General features: G+C 34.5%; 1 protein-coding gene across 1 annotated transcript in view; it reads right to left on the minus strand.

The window, feature by feature from the left end:
* Positions 1–659: 659 nt before the first annotated feature.
* Positions 660–16,137, minus strand: part of MMP16 (matrix metallopeptidase 16) — a 297,659-nt gene continuing 282,181 nt past the window's right edge. The window contains exons 9-10 of the mRNA XM_021942484.2: positions 15,278–15,393; positions 660–10,412 (exon numbers count right to left, since the gene is read on the minus strand). Of these exons, the coding sequence (XP_021798176.1) occupies positions 10,078–10,412; positions 15,278–15,393 (451 nt within the window). The 3' untranslated portion in view covers positions 660–10,077. The remainder of the gene's footprint in view (positions 10,413–15,277; positions 15,394–16,137) is intronic.

Below are 16,137 nucleotides of genomic sequence, written 5' to 3' on the forward strand. Positions count from 1 at the left end.
TCTCCTACTTCAGCTTACTGAGTAGGTGAGATTACAGGCACCCGCCATCATGCCCAGCTAATATTTGTATTTTTTTGTGGAGACGGGGTTTCACTATGTTGGCCAGGCTGGTCTTGAACTCATGACCTCAGGTGATCTGCCTGCCTTGGCCTCCCACAGTGCTGAGATTATAGGCATGAGCCACCATGCGGGGGCGGGGGGGGTATTTCTTATATGGGATTTTGCCAAAGAGTTAATAGAAAAATTAATTCTGTGATTAAATTTGCCTAGACAACTATGATGTGTAACTTTAAAAAATAAATTATATTCTTCTATTCAAAATGTAGTCTTTTATTTTTGTCAAGTCTTTGTAGAAACCTTAAATATCCTATGTTTACAGGCATATGCCTGAAATATATTTGATGGAATGAAGTTTTCTTCTCCTTTATTTGATCACAGTTATAAGCATACAGTAACTAAACAGTTTCTCCAGTTGATGTGGCCAGTTTCATATACTTGCTAATTCAGGGAAATGCACTGAGGATTTTTCCCTAAATTAGTTTTCATTTTCTGTTTCATATGGATTAGAAAGACATAGATAGTGAAGGGTACTGCTTATAAAGCATATCTTACATATTGGTCATAAATGTATGTAAATCATTCATTGAGTAAAACCACAATGTCTATGAACCATTTTTCTGTTCTCTTATTTATTGACAGTTTCTTTTAATTACAACACAATGAATTGATGGTAGATACAGAAGATGCAATAGTATAAAAAGCCATTTAACCCTTCCCTTGGTTAAGACACTTACAGCAGACAAAAACTGCCCCACCCCTAATCCCCTCCTTGAATGGAAACAAAATAAATATAAATTAATAAATACAAAAAAAATCACTGCACAGCCCTTAACTCTTTGATTGCCATGGCAAGAACCATGCTGATGATTCTAGCTTGTGACATTTGTGTGGTTAAAGGTTGCCGCAGCAGTCAAAGGGTTATAGCATTGTAAACATAAGTACTTTGTGGAAAAGTTCAGTCATGTTAATGGTCTATAGCAATGAGATTAATAGCATGACCCCTTGACCTTTAATGACGCAACATTATAAGGAGTTAAAAGAGATAGTAGCTTGGTGAGCTGTTACATAGACTAGTCAACCACTTTATTTAACAATGTGCTATGAGGCCTTGATTTACTAATAAAAGACAACTTGTGAATAATAAACACTGTTCAATGCACTGATCAATAAAATCAATGAAAAAATTAATTTAAGCACCACAAAATTTTGCCTGATTTTATCTGACAGTCATAATACACTTTAGCACCATTTATTTAGCCTTATATTTGCACACAAACAAGCTTTGTGTTTGTCAGTAGAAGCTATCTGAAAAAAATTATGCCAGATTTAAGATGGTGTAAATGTATAGAATCCTGTGTGGGAAAAACATCACTACAACTTGCACACCTTAAAACTCATTCAGCAAATAAATGTATTATTTATTTCTTTCCTTGCACACAGAACACTACATATTATCAAGAACTTAATGAAATAGTGTTGAGTGTAATGAGAACAATGCAGAAACTTAAATCTAGATTTTAATACTCTCTCCATAACTGAAAATATCATGGGGAATTAAAACAAAGGTGAAGTATTGTCAGACAACCACAAGATAATGGCCTACATATTTAATTTCCTGGCATTTCTCTCTGCTTCACAGTTTAATGTTATTTAAATAAAGTCTGTATTAATTTTAATTTTTTACTTTCCCATAACCACAATATAGAAAGAAAAAATTAGTTTTGTAAGAAGCTATAAAATGTATATTGTTTACCCAAGAGACAACTTCCCTTTGCAATTACTTGCATCTCATTCTGACTCTGAATGATAAATGTCTGTGCAATTTTTTAAATATATGGTATTTATTTGACAAACTAAGTTTATGGGAGCTTTTTCTCTTCATCTATCTAGTAAATATATATATATATGTGTGTGTGTGTATATATATATCATATATACTATATATTCCCAAATCTATATTACCAGATAGCTTATATGGATGTCATAAATCTGCATTATCATACTGATCCGCCACTGGAATCAAGATAATGTTAATATAGGTATACACGTTTTAAAACATCTTAAAGATAGGTTACTATACTGATGAAGCAGGCAAGTTTCTCAAGGTCAATAATTGATTCTTTTAAAAAAGCATCAACCAACTATGAACTAATTAGATTTTATGTTTTTGTTTAAAAAGTTAAGTTTATTAAAAGTTATATTAGCGCAAAATTGAACTAGTAAACTCCATTTATTCCCTCCTATAATATAAAAACAAGATCTATTTGTTTAAAATTAGATACCTAAAAAAAATCTTTCAAAACTTTTAAGCCTGAAGCAAATTTTTATGGTCGAGTCTCTAAAACCCCTGAAAATAGAGGTCTGCAATAGAAATGCTGATACAGTCAAAACCAAGGCAGCAAAAAGTTGCCTCTGTAACACCCCTAATTCTTTTATTCTATCTCTCTAATATATATGTAATTTACACATACAGAGAAATAGACCAAAGGATGAAGGTTTTAGGCATTTATGTACCCATGATGTACCTTAAAGAGAACACTATACTGTGACTACTTCCTGTATAATTATTTAAGATATATTCTCCAAAAGCAAATTTCCTTAGCTATCTTATCAACAGACAATACCCTTCATACTCAGCATTTCACTTTTCTCAGGGGAATAGCTCTATAAAAAGTTAGAAGCCAATGAGAGAAGTTGGGATGTATGTGAACTTTACTGGGACTGTCTTTGCATGGAAGTTTTGAAGGAAAATACTGAGGAACAAAGATATTTCCTGGGTACCATCTCTGATGTACAATGCTGCTCAATACTGATTTTCACAAAGGGAATGGAAAACCAAATCTGTGTTAAAAAAAAAAAAAAGACAATGTAGAAATAGAAAGAAATGCAAATATAGACAGAGACTGCATAAGACAACTCAGTAAGATGTATCTTTCCCAACCATCTGTATTTTTGGGTGACAAACAGAAGGCAAACAAATAATGATCTTAGAATTGGAGGAGCAGAAAAACCAGGCACACACACCCTTGCTTGGAAATTGTTTGTTTGGAAGTAATTAAGATAGTGAAAATTTGTACTTATGAACATATAAAGGAATAATTGATTTCACATCAGCTATAAGAGAAGTAAATGCCAAAAAGACCTAAAAACCTAATTTTACTCAGGCAATGGTATACACTAAAGAGCTGTGAGAAGACAGCCAATAATGTGGCCTCTGTGATGGAATTTCAGTAATAGCAAAAATTATAACATTGATTTAAGGATAACTCTCATATTACTACCAAAATCATTCATTCAAGCAAAGTATATTTTATCTTAACAATTGGATTGTTAATATATAGAGGAAACAGGTTCAAACTGGCATTATGTAACAGCAAATGAAACATGCATCCTAGTGACTTTTCAAATAGACAGCTCATACCAGGCTTTATTCATTCATATCTTGGCCAGACAGGCCAATGTAGCGACATACATTCATATAAAAGGTGGCAAGTACAAGCAGCACCATATCCTATCCTAGGAAAATGCATCCTACCATGCAGTCACATCTCACCAAAGCTTCATCATATATAAAGTATGTATAAAAAGGCCTGTGGCAAAAAGTATTCTGCCTGGGATCCAGTTTACCCACAGACCAAATACAACAGAAATGTCTGTATTGTGACTGATATTTTTTTTTCATGGATAAAAACAAGTGGAAAAAATTCCCAAGAAACATCTCTATAAGCCAAGAAGTTTATCATTTTATTCTTGTTCACCATTCTTTTCTTCCAGTTTTTCTCTGTGAAATAAAGGTTAATGACATCTTGCTCTGAAGCTAAGTGACCTAACGTAAGTATATTTTCATATTTATATTTAATTGATTTTTATCCCTTTTTAAGGGCATATAAATTCAGCTCTACAGCAGAGCACATGGCAACGTTATATGAATCTGTACGACATTCTAGTTTATGATGTCTTTTCCTATACTGTTCAATGTGCCACGTAATGTGAGGATACGCTGAGTGCAGATTTGAATATTATCCCCAGTCCAATGATGTATAAAATAAATTCTAAGACACACTCATCTTTAAGTTGAAAAGGCATAGAATCCTCAGAAATCTCTATAAATAAATGTCTTTCATACATAACTTTTAATACTTACTCTGCACTGACCATGAGTTCTGGGTTATGCCCTTATTTTCCTTAGAAAGCATTAGTTATGAATGCCTGTGAAGTCTCTGTTATAACACTAAGCTTCTGTGATCTTATATCCTTACTTAGGACAAACAATTAACATTGTTCTAATAAATGATGCATGTCACGTCCAGTTGTAAGCTCATAATTGTGTTTAAAAATTGAAGACTGCTACGTACTTCTGTATTCTACTCAAAAATTGACAGGAATTTTACAATATCATGTGTTTTTCCCTTAATTTCTGTGAGTATGTCTAATCGCTGTTCATTCTTAGGCTTTCTATACTATTGGTTTAACTTTCAAAGTAGACATGTATAAAATATTGAAACATATATTTGTAATTGGATGTTATTAATCTTACCTGAAACATTTCAGAATTGTGTCAAAATCACACCAATGGAAAAAATGGAAAATGATTTCAGAAGTACATGAAAGACAAAGGTCACAATTAGATGAGATTAGAACACTAAGGCAACTTCTTTGCTACTATGCCAAGTGTTTTAGGTTACATGATTATTGAGGTAAATTTCTATATCAGGGAAATGGCTTGTCTCAGGGGATTCTAACATTATATATCTTTCCAACTGAGGTTACTGAACACCTACCTCTTACATTTTTAGCCTGTAAGGCAATGCATGAGTATCAGATGTCTTTAAGCATGGTAACATCTAATAACCATTGGCTAAATATTACATTGATATATCACATAATCATCACTAGTGTGAAGAGCTTGAAGTGGCATTTCTTTCTCCACTATTTTATGATTGCTAAAGTAAAATTTCCAGTTGTATTATCAAAGAGTGCTATAGTTTGTCTTTATATCTAACAAAAGACTCATTTTTCCTCCTCCTCCATTTCCATTATATTTATTAAATATAATAATTAGCTTTCATATTTATGGTGTGGTGCTATTCCTGGTTGCTGCTTTCTTTAATACATAAAATTCTAATTTTTAAGACATAACTGTTAAAAATTTTCTGATATAGTTATGATTCCCTCCTAGGCAACGTGGAACCTGTGACTTCGGTACATATGCTCTGGCACCTATTTCCCATGGTCACAATATATCAACATCATGAAAGTACATGAAATCCAGCCGAATGATTAGATCCTCTTATACGATTGACTTGACACATTTTGTGATATTACATATTGGCTGAGATTGCTGTAATAGGTCATCTGAAATGTACATTTTTGGTTTATATAGCACATTCTATTTGACATCTGTGATACTTTGGAATATGCCCTTGAAAGCATCAGAAATGAAATAAGCTCTTTACTGTGTTTGCTTAAAAAGATCTTACCACCATCCAGAAGATTGCTTCAGTATATGCTACAATCTCACAGACTCAATACTATCAGTAAACCCCTTTATTAGTTTCTGGAAATGATTCCAAAAACTTAAAAATATATATTTTCATGACTCAGTTTAACTCAGTCTGTTTGCTTATAGCATACAATCCTCTTCAGATAGCACTTTGAGTTTAGTTAATGTGGACACACTATTTATTCCACTGTAAGATCCACAAAGTGTGGGTGTGTATGTGTACCACACTAGAGATATTAGCATAATATGTAGAACTTGCAAATACGACTACCCCTACAATCCAGTTTATACACCATCATCCATGTACTGGAACTAGCAGTGAAGTTTGGACAATGTTCTTATCCACCACATTGTGTTTTTTAATGACCCACAGAGAGAGAATGAAAATAGGTACATAGTATATGAAATGGCCAAATTATGTGTTAATAAAAAATGATTATGGGTAATTATTAAATGTAACACTTGCTTTTTTCAGTAAACCAGTCTGTATCCTTTATTACTTAGTAATTATTTTTGGTAATCATTACTTAGTAATTTATCACATCGATTCAGAAAAGCCTGGCCCTCTGATTTATAACAGAAGTTGTCTTTGCTAGTATCACATAATGTTGTCTAATTTAGCTCTATAACCTTTGTAATCAGAAAGAGCATCTGTATTCACCTGCTCTGACTGCGATGTCAACAGATACTGTTCGGAAGTGAGTCAGTAAATTCACAACCTTATCTACAATTCTGATGTGGAATTACTGCTTTACAGGAAATTCAAACTGATCAGCTATTTTAATACTTCATTGCATTTGTTTAATAATACACAGAACAACAATATTTTACTAAAATTCTTAACTATATGGTCATTTTATGTGAAGAACATTGCCTTGTTTACATTTGTGTTTATATTAGATAAAGTAGTGATAAATGAAGCAGAACAATTAGTTTTGCAGGCATGAATGTGTTTTCATTTCAATTTGGGAAATAGTATGTCTGAGCTTTTCATGTTTTTAGTGATATTTGATGCCTCGCATATCTCTACTAATACTGAACTGACACCTTATGTTATTGACCCATGGAAATTTATTCCACATTGGTTTTGAATCACTATTCTTATGTGTTAGATCAATTACTTTCCCTATCGCTGTTCCACTTGGACTGAGACTTTTTTTCCCAAACCCCAAGTAGAAGAGGAGTTAGGAACCATACCCACAAAGTAGCTGGTGTACAATAAACAAATGGTATCCCAGTGTTTGTGATTACATTGTCCTTATTTTCTTATCTCTTGTAATAGTACAGCCTGATAACTGAAATGTTCTAGTCAAAAGAGTAGCCTTATATGCCTTTGCTTATCACATAAATCTTGTGTCATATTAAAGTATATATGACCCAACCCTTATTCATGACATTTGCCAGAATTCAAGCATAATGATAGACTCCTTCCTTCTTAATGCTATGATTATTTTCTAGCCCTTTATACTTATAGTCTTATGACGAATCAGGATATTGTGATGAATGAGTAAAGAGGCAACAGATTGCTTATTCAGTTTCTTTCTCATTTTAGAGGAAAAAAATCAATTTTCAATGCAGGGTGATGGAGTTCCTCAATGATTTGCACATGTCCCAAAATGACACAGTTCCTCATTTCTATCTTTAGCAAAATATAGTTTCCAGTTATTTTTTTCTTGATATCGAGGCCCTAAAAGGATTAAACCCTCCTACAAGCAAACACTGTAAAAACGAGCTTATGTATATAGTCCTCCATGCTTAGCAGCAGTGACTAACTCTTTATAATATCAGCATCATCTAGAATGGAAGCACTGAAATAAAGCTACAGGGCTGACTCTGGTTCTCATTTCTTGCTTTCTTGGCCCTTGCGTACATAATCTCCAATATCCTCTTAAAATATCATCTGCATTGTATGATATTTAACTGTAAAGCCATTCTTCTTTTCTTACTGTTCTTTTTTCTTAGCCTCACAGTATATATGCTCAGGTTGTAAGAAATAACAATCTGCAAGGCTTTGCAGCATGCCACCTACAATTATAAAATATTTTCCCCAACCAAATCATAAACATGTAGTTTAACCAAAAGGCATTCTAATTTTCATGCTATGTTGAGTATAAATATAAATTCAAGGCAGCCAAACTATCCATTTCGAAATAAGAATGTATACCTACACTCATTAAAAATCATCTGGAAATGTGTATTATTAGCAAATGAGTAAGAAATTTTTACTAGTATAAAATTCCTGCTTTATATAAAAGCCACACTGGCCATTCAAGTATTTGAGGTTTTTTTTTTTCCCTATAGTTTTTTGTAATTTGTACTAAAATGATGAATTTAGACTTGAAATTATATTATAATGAAATTAAAATTCACTTCTACCTATAGGGCATTTTCAGAGTGTGCATGTAAAGAGCAAAGTGTCCATCTGCAGATCTGCCATCACCACTCTCTCCACTCTAAGGAAACAGCTCATGCTCACTAGATTTTAGAGAACAACTAATCCAATGGAGAAGCAACACCAGATTTCCTTCAGTTTGTGCCAGTTTGCAAGTTAAAGGTCAAAGGGCAAAGACATAGAACAGGACTCTTCAAGGAAAATTTTCACAGAAGACAATGTTTAAGTTGTTGTTAATGACAGTCAATAGATCAATAATCAAGTTCAAGGCAAGCTGTTCATTGTTTCAAAAGCTAATCCCCTCAAAGCTGGCTTTCACACAAAGCCAATGTCTGACTCATGGGGTGCATTCATTCTGACCATCTCTAATAAGTTCACAGCCCAGTGGCTGTAAAGCCTTTCACTGCAAGAAGCAGCTCCTAAAAATCAATAAAGAGGTCTGTCAGTTGCTGACTTTTCTCTAGGAAAAAAATATTGATACAAACCTGCTCTGCAGGTCACATGAAAATGACAATACTGCTGTTAGGACAAATTACACTCAACAATGAAATGCTTTGGTGGTCTCTTGGCTCTGTCAGTGATCAAATGGACGGCTAAATGCCAGAAGCCACACTAACCCTTTGAGAACTATGGTGGACATGCAATAGGTAATGCACTGGAGCATATTCATGCAACTTCAGAGTCATCGTTTTAATTCATTTTTAAAATGGCAATGCTAACTGCATATACCAAGGCAAATTGAATTTTCATGCAATGGATTTTAAAACAGAAATTCAGTATGCCTGAAACAAAAAAAGAGAAGATGTAGGCTGTTATCAGTTTTTCAAATAAAATTTCAGTCTTATGAGATTCTTAATAAAATACCTTTTTTATTTGCCAGAAAAATTTTGGCAAGTAACATCATTTCTGTTTGTTATAAACACATTTATGTAGTCTTGTAAATCATTTAAAAATTATATGACATTATAAGACATAATGTTTTAAAAACCTGATCTTCTTGAACCTGTGACTGTTTTTACCATTGCCCAGTTCTCTAACTTATCAGATCACAAGACCAACAATCCTAAGACTCTGAAAGCTGGTGTGATAGTTCTCAAAGGGTTACACGGGTATATTACTAGTGTCACAAATCCTTGTAAAATAACTGTCACTGTAATCCACTTCAGAGATATACTGCTTCTTGCTCTGCTTTGTAATGAATATTCCTGACAGACTCATGGAAGGCCTGGGGCAATGGCCTAATACAACTTGGGAAGATTATCACAATGATGGAGGAGTAAGGTGGAAAGAAGGGGTTTAGAAATACTTCAAAAACAATTAAAAGGTCGTGTTTGAAAATAGCTATGAATATAAATGCGATGAAACATTGAGGACATAGCTGAGAACAGCTGTATAAAATGAAAAATGGATGTATTATTAAGGCTGTTACTATATTGCAGATATTTTGGCCCCTTGGTTGTTGGAAAATGGCTGTCCCAACAGTCTAACGTCCTGCATGTGTATTCCAAATCTCCCACCTGACAAAATGGTGCGTAGGAGACTATCCAAAGCAGTCAGAGAGCTATCTTCTTTGGAGACAAAGCTGTTTTGGGTCTTCACACTTTCCTGGAAGTTCAATTGTGGGTTTTTTGTTTAAACTCTTTTTTCCCTTTGTTTTAAAGCAAAAGAAAAAAAAAAAAAAGAAAAAAAAAAAGAAGGAAAAATCGTGGGTTTTCTGATTTGCTTTTTTTTTTTTTTTTCTCCCCCCAGAAATGGGCTCAGACTTCAGAAGGAAAATAACATTAGAAACTTTTAAGAAGAATCTTTTCTTCTTTTTCTCCTCTTCTTTAGTTAATCCTGAAATTTTACTGGGCATTGAGCGTGCAGAGGAAAGGCCTAGAACTGAATGACAAAGAAAGACAAAGGACTGAAGAACAGCAGATACTGTGCATCATGGAAGCTTCCCCATGAGTGCATTTCCACTCATGTGCAGGACCAGCAACCCTCTGGGTTTGAAAGGTCAGCCCCGAATCAGGCTGCCACAAGCCTGCTCCTAGCTAGGAAACAGCATAACAGCTCTTGTCTTGAATCTCAAGTTACCACAAACTCCTGCAAAAGAAAGAAAGAAGAAATAATCCCTACATCACACCCACTCTTGCATAGAGCGTTTACAGTACAGTATGTGGCGGGGTGTTCCTTTCCTCTTGAACTGGAACACAGTGTAAACCAATACAAGGAGGCATAAGGCCAAGATGCAGGGAATGACAATAGCTATGGCTTTCACAGTGCTGGCTGTGTTGTCCAGTTTGATGACAATGTCTACATCATCTGGTGGGCTGTGTCCTTCTTTAACTCTGTCTGTTGGTCCATCACAGCCCATAAAATCCTTGAGGATGGATCTTGGATATCCAGGTTCTACCTTGAGTATCTGGTTGTTGAATTTCCAATACTCCTTTCCTTTGTAGAAATACGTAAAGCCTAGGGGGAAAAACATACACACACACAGGTACCACTTATTTGTGACAGTGTATATGTAGAGAAATGTTATTAAAATAGGCTATGTCTTAAGAGATGTATTTTAAGGCCCTTCAGTTTTCATAGGAAGAAAACACTATTTTCAGCTCAGCTGTCTGTTAAGATGGCTGTGGCTGCTGTGCTCCAGGAATGATGCCATCTAATGCCTATGGAAAGCTCAGTCCAGAGAGAGAAATATCCTTTACAGAGGACTGTTCAAAGACCGTGCTATGCAATCTACTCCTAGTCCAAGCTAGAAAAGAGAACCTTATCTTTTTGCTCGCTTATAGGACTGCTGTTACAAAATTACATATTAGTGTGATAATATCAACCTATATTGAAAGATGCTGAAACAGCCTTATAAACTGAAACACTGTTTACTCTCAGGCTGTTACTGGGAACACTGTTCAATGTATGATAAAGAAGCTTCTCTATGAAACACCTCAAGGGAAATTTCTAATCATCTTAGTATCAGGAATCTGTGCTCCTTCTAAACAACAGGCTTCCTTTTGTAATTTGGATGAGGAATCGTAATAAAATATAAATCATAAAACTGGAGGGGCTTTCATTTGTCTGCAAAGAATCTCAACATGTAAAGACGTATTCATAGCATTTGGTACTCTAACCCCATTTCTGGCTCTAGGTCATAAACATTTTGTTCCTTCTCCTTTTGTCCTCTTTATTTTACTTTATTAAAAGTATGTTTAATTTGTGTCACCTAGCTATATTTTATAGAAGTACCAAAGCCATTATTCACTATTTTAAGAATAAAATAGAACATAAATCTACAATTCCATTTTTAATACTTCCTAGTACCTTATATTTCACGGGGAGGAGGTGGGATGTGGGAGGCTCAAGTAACATGCAATTTATTTTCTAAAACATTATGAATGCATACAATACACTTTGTAAGCTCCTGATGATTAAACTACAAATAGGGACATTTTTCCTACATCTGTTCTCCAAATTTTATCCTTTTGTTGGGCACATATCCATTTTTTTCTTTTTGTCCACAGCTCATTCATGTCAAGTTTCTGTGTGACTATAATACTTTGACTTAATTTGTCCTTTGAGATAAAACTTTAAAAAATCAAGAAGAAATGTTTTAACGCTATAATTACTTAAAACTATATTTTAGGAGTTATCTATTTTTGATAGAAAGCATAATTCATAGTTTATAATCATTAATGAAGGTAAGTTTTTTTCCTGTTTTATTGAGGACTTATTATGGAAGAAGCATTGTGTTAAAGTTTAGTAGATGACCTGTCTTTTAATCCTCACAAATACTCTATCAGGTAGAATTAACTATCCTTTCTTTTAAGCCCACGATATTGAGGATCAGAGACAAAATAACATGCTCATGTTCTGGTGAACACAAGATTTAAATCTTGATCTAGATCTAGAGCCTGGATACTTAATAATTTTTTAAGACTGGGTCCCTTTAGATATCTACTGTCTTTTTCATTTGAGACTGACTTTCGCTCTTGCTGCCCAGGGTGGAGCGCAATGTCCCGATCTCGGCTCACGGCAACCTCTGCCTCCCGGGTTCAAGCGATTCTCCTGCTTCAGCCTCTTGAGTAGCTGGGATTACAGGCATACGCCATCAGGCCTGGTTAATTTTGTATTTTTAGTAGAGATAGGGTTTCTCCATGTTAGTCAGGCTGATCTCAAACTCCTGACCTTAGAGATCTCCTGTCTTTTATCAAATACTTGTAGGTTAAATGTCCAAGGGTGTGAGAGGTATCATTTTTGAATGAAGAACTCTGACATCTCTCAAGAAATTTCAGATAGGGCAGATGATCACTTCAGGGCACTTTATTCTGGAAATCATTCTGTTCAATGCCATAAACACCTATTGCTGCTTTTAGTTTCGTAGGACAGTTTTGCAATGAGGGCAACTTGCCAAGTGAAAACAGGTGTATGTAGATTCGAGTTGTTCTGCTGAGAGTTGGTATTTGATCACATTAATGAAATTCAATATAATTACTCAACAGGCTTGGATGAAGAAATGGGCCTGCCACTGTAACATTGAGGGCCTGCCAAATAACAGTACATTAGACAATCATAGTTAAATAATGGCATTCATCTAGAATTAAACAGACCTTCAAAACAGGTGAATGCACTTCTTATATAAACTGGAAACCAACAGCCGGAAGTGTCCTCATCTTCAATTTTTAGCTAAAGCTAATTACTATGGAGCTACTGGGCATTACACAAAAGTTAAGAAGTTTCTATTTACATACTATACAGTTCTGTAGGCCAAATTTTATAGTAACACACTCCACATACAGGAGTAGAATTGTAGTTATTGAATATACTTGGTACACATAAAAAGTCTAGGTTTGTTGTAGAGGCTCATGCCTGTAATCCCAGCACTCTGGGAGGCCGAGGCAAGAGGACTGCTTGAGCCCAGGAGTTCAACACCAGGCTGGGCATCATACAGGAGTTACAGACCAGCCTGGGTACCATAGTTAGATGAGACCCTGTCTCAGAAAAAAAAAAAAAAATGTCTAGTTACTAGGAGATAGTGTAAGCATTTGAAAGGAAGTAGCCTAAAATCTTGGTAATAGAAGTATGTCAAACCTTGACCCTGCAAAATTCATCTTGTTCAATAACTTAGGGTTTTTTCATTTATGAAAGTCAGTTGGTTGAATAAATATTTAGGTATTTGTATTTTTTTTTTCTTTTAAAAGCAGCTTTGACATGTATTTTTGTATACATGCTTATGAAGAACAACTTCTGGTGAATTCTTAACTAAATTTTCATTGTTTTGAGAAATTCTGGAAAATAAATTAATGAGGCTATGTTTTATTTGATGATCCTTTTATGTTTGACTGAACCTTATTAGACTTTTCTATTGTTTCATCCTAAAAGTGTAATGAGAGATAATTCTCCACAGCTGGTACTACTATATAGCTTAGGAGATGTACCCTGAGAGGAGGGTCTCTGTGTTCTATTTCTTACTCTTACATGCTCATTAGTAAGAAGTTGCTATTTAATACATGTGGATGAATAAACGGATGTGCTCATCTTTCACATTTTTTCATTTCTTTGTCCTTTTTATGTGTATAGCTTCGAAAGTTTTGAGACACATTATTAATGTGATTTTACTACCTCCGATGTGACTTTATAGTGACTTCCTTTACTCTCTTATTCCTTTCCCTTTTATCTCAGAGAGTTATGTTTTAATCTTAGTCTCACTGTACTATGGATTTCTGCTTCTGTCACATACAAGTAATATCTTAACTTGGTCTTTCAATTTTCTGAGCCAATAGAATACAAAAAAATTATTTTTCTCAGCCAGTACTATGATCAGGACTTCAAGGTTCTTTTTGACTTTGCCTTTGCCTACAGTGTTCCACTTCTGGGACACTATGACACAGGATGTAGTGGTATATCATTATACATACAGCAATGCTCAAAAAACAGTACATGTACTTTGATTTTTCTGATTGGTATTAATTTATCCTGGTTCTAAGTTCTTTCAAGTTTATACTAGCATAGAGTTTTCTTTTTCTTCCTTTTTTTTTTTTTTTTTTTTTTTCTGAGAAAGAGTCTGGCTCTGTTGCCCAGCCTGGAGTGCAGTGGCATGATCACAGCTCACTGAAACCTCCTTTTCCTGGTTTCAAGCAATCTTCCTGCCTCAGGCTCCTGAGTAGCTGGGACTACAGGTGCATGCCACCATGTCTGGATAATTTTTATATTTTTAATAGAGATGGGGGTGTCACCATTTTGGCCAGGCTGGTTTCAAACTCCTGACCTCAGGGAATCTACCCACCTCAGCCTCCCAGGCGTGAGCTCCCATCCTCTGCCAGTGTAGCGTTTTCTTAATCTTGCAATAGGCTTATGGTCAATCACAGTTTTCAGTGCTAGTATGATTTTTTCACTCTCCCCTGACTCTTTCATTAACTTTGCTTTCTCTTCCTTGCCCCTAGATGCACTTAAGTTTGTCTTGCAAAAGATGCCTATTTTTGCTTATGTTGAACATACGTCACAGACTTTTCATGTTATTGAGGACATATATAATATACTATTTTCTTATGCTTCATATCAAAAATAATTTGATGAGGTAAATTTTTGTCTCTGTATTTCAGAATGTCATTTTCCTTTCCTTTGTTCTGAAATATTGCATATAAATTCAATTTCAAATTATTATTATGATTTATTCATATTTACTAATCCCTGGATGAGAAGAGATATGTTTACATTTCATATATGCCAACAGATAGGGGAGTATGGATTATCCATGGCTTGGCTAACTTTCCACTCGGGATCTAGCTGAATGTGAAATCCTGGGATAGCAAGTAAAGAGGCAGCTCTTGGATTTTTTTCTTGTTATTATGCCATCGTACATCCACTCTATTCTCACTATATTGAGCTGGAATCTTCCTTGCTTGCTGACACTCTAAGTCAAAGAATACATAAAAAATTATAATTCTCAACATGCATTATTACCAGATATAATACTTCGAGTGGCACCTCTATCTTCCTTGTGACCGGTTCTGTCCCATGTATTTTTATTATCTTTACAGGAATTTTAATAGAAATACAGGTGAGATTACTTCAAAGGTATACACAACTTCCATATTAAACTATTACTCATCTTTTTTCTAATGACTTTTTTACAAACTAAAATAAGTGGAGGTTAAAAAATGTCTACAGCATAGTATTACATGTAAATCTAGGAAAAAAAGTTCATATAAATAGAAATACAGTATTACATAGCTCCAGTATAGCACTTTCCAATGGCTTAATTTAGCACAGTGAAAAAGCCTAATGTGTTACTAAGATAGCAAACTTATGAAATGTAGAAAGCACATGTTGCATACCATTTTCTTTGTGTACAAATGCTCCCTGAGGAGATTCAGGGATCCCTTTCCAGACTGTGATTGGCTTGGGATAGCCAGGGTCCATTGTTTTCATTTCTTCACTATATCTCCAATATCTACAAAGGATAAAAACAACAACAACCACCACCACAATAACACACATATAGGGAAAGATTATGCATACAAACAATAATAGCTAACATTTATTAGACCTTTGCTGTGCGCTTGACTTTGTTACCTGTGCACGTGTTAATGATTTACAGAACTCCAACTGGCAAGCTCTGATTTAAATAACTGAAAATACAATTGGCATAAGGCATTTATTCTGTTTCTTCTCCTGCATATATTAAAAATGGGCATCTTATTGTCCATATCCTGCCTGTGTTAAAAATAAGTTCTTATTCAGTATGCTAAAGTGAATAAAAAGTGCTAGCTAAGTATATTTATAGTTCATAAGGACATCAACAACCTGCCTATATATATCAGAGGTTTTCATGAGTTTTTAAAATCTTTCTTAGGAAGCAGAACATTTTTTTGAAATAATCTTAAGTAGAATCTTGATTTATTTCTTCATTCAGTACATATTTAGTGAATATATATTATGTTGCTGGCATTATTGTAGGGCTAGAGATACAACCTTGAACAACACCGATATGCTGTGGTTCTCACTGATCTCACATTATAGGATATGTGAGGATATGGGCAATAAACTAATTTATCAATAAATATATACTATGATAGGAGGTGATAACACCTATGAAAAAAGCAAAGCAGATAGAGTTATCTAGGAATATCAGAAACCACGTTAAATTGGTGGACTGAGAGGTCCTGTCTGATAAGTTGACATCTGAGCACAGAAA

This window comes from Papio anubis, chromosome 8, assembly GCF_008728515.1.
Source record: "Papio anubis isolate 15944 chromosome 8, Panubis1.0, whole genome shotgun sequence".
Classification (NCBI taxonomy): domain Eukaryota; kingdom Metazoa; phylum Chordata; class Mammalia; order Primates; family Cercopithecidae; genus Papio; species Papio anubis.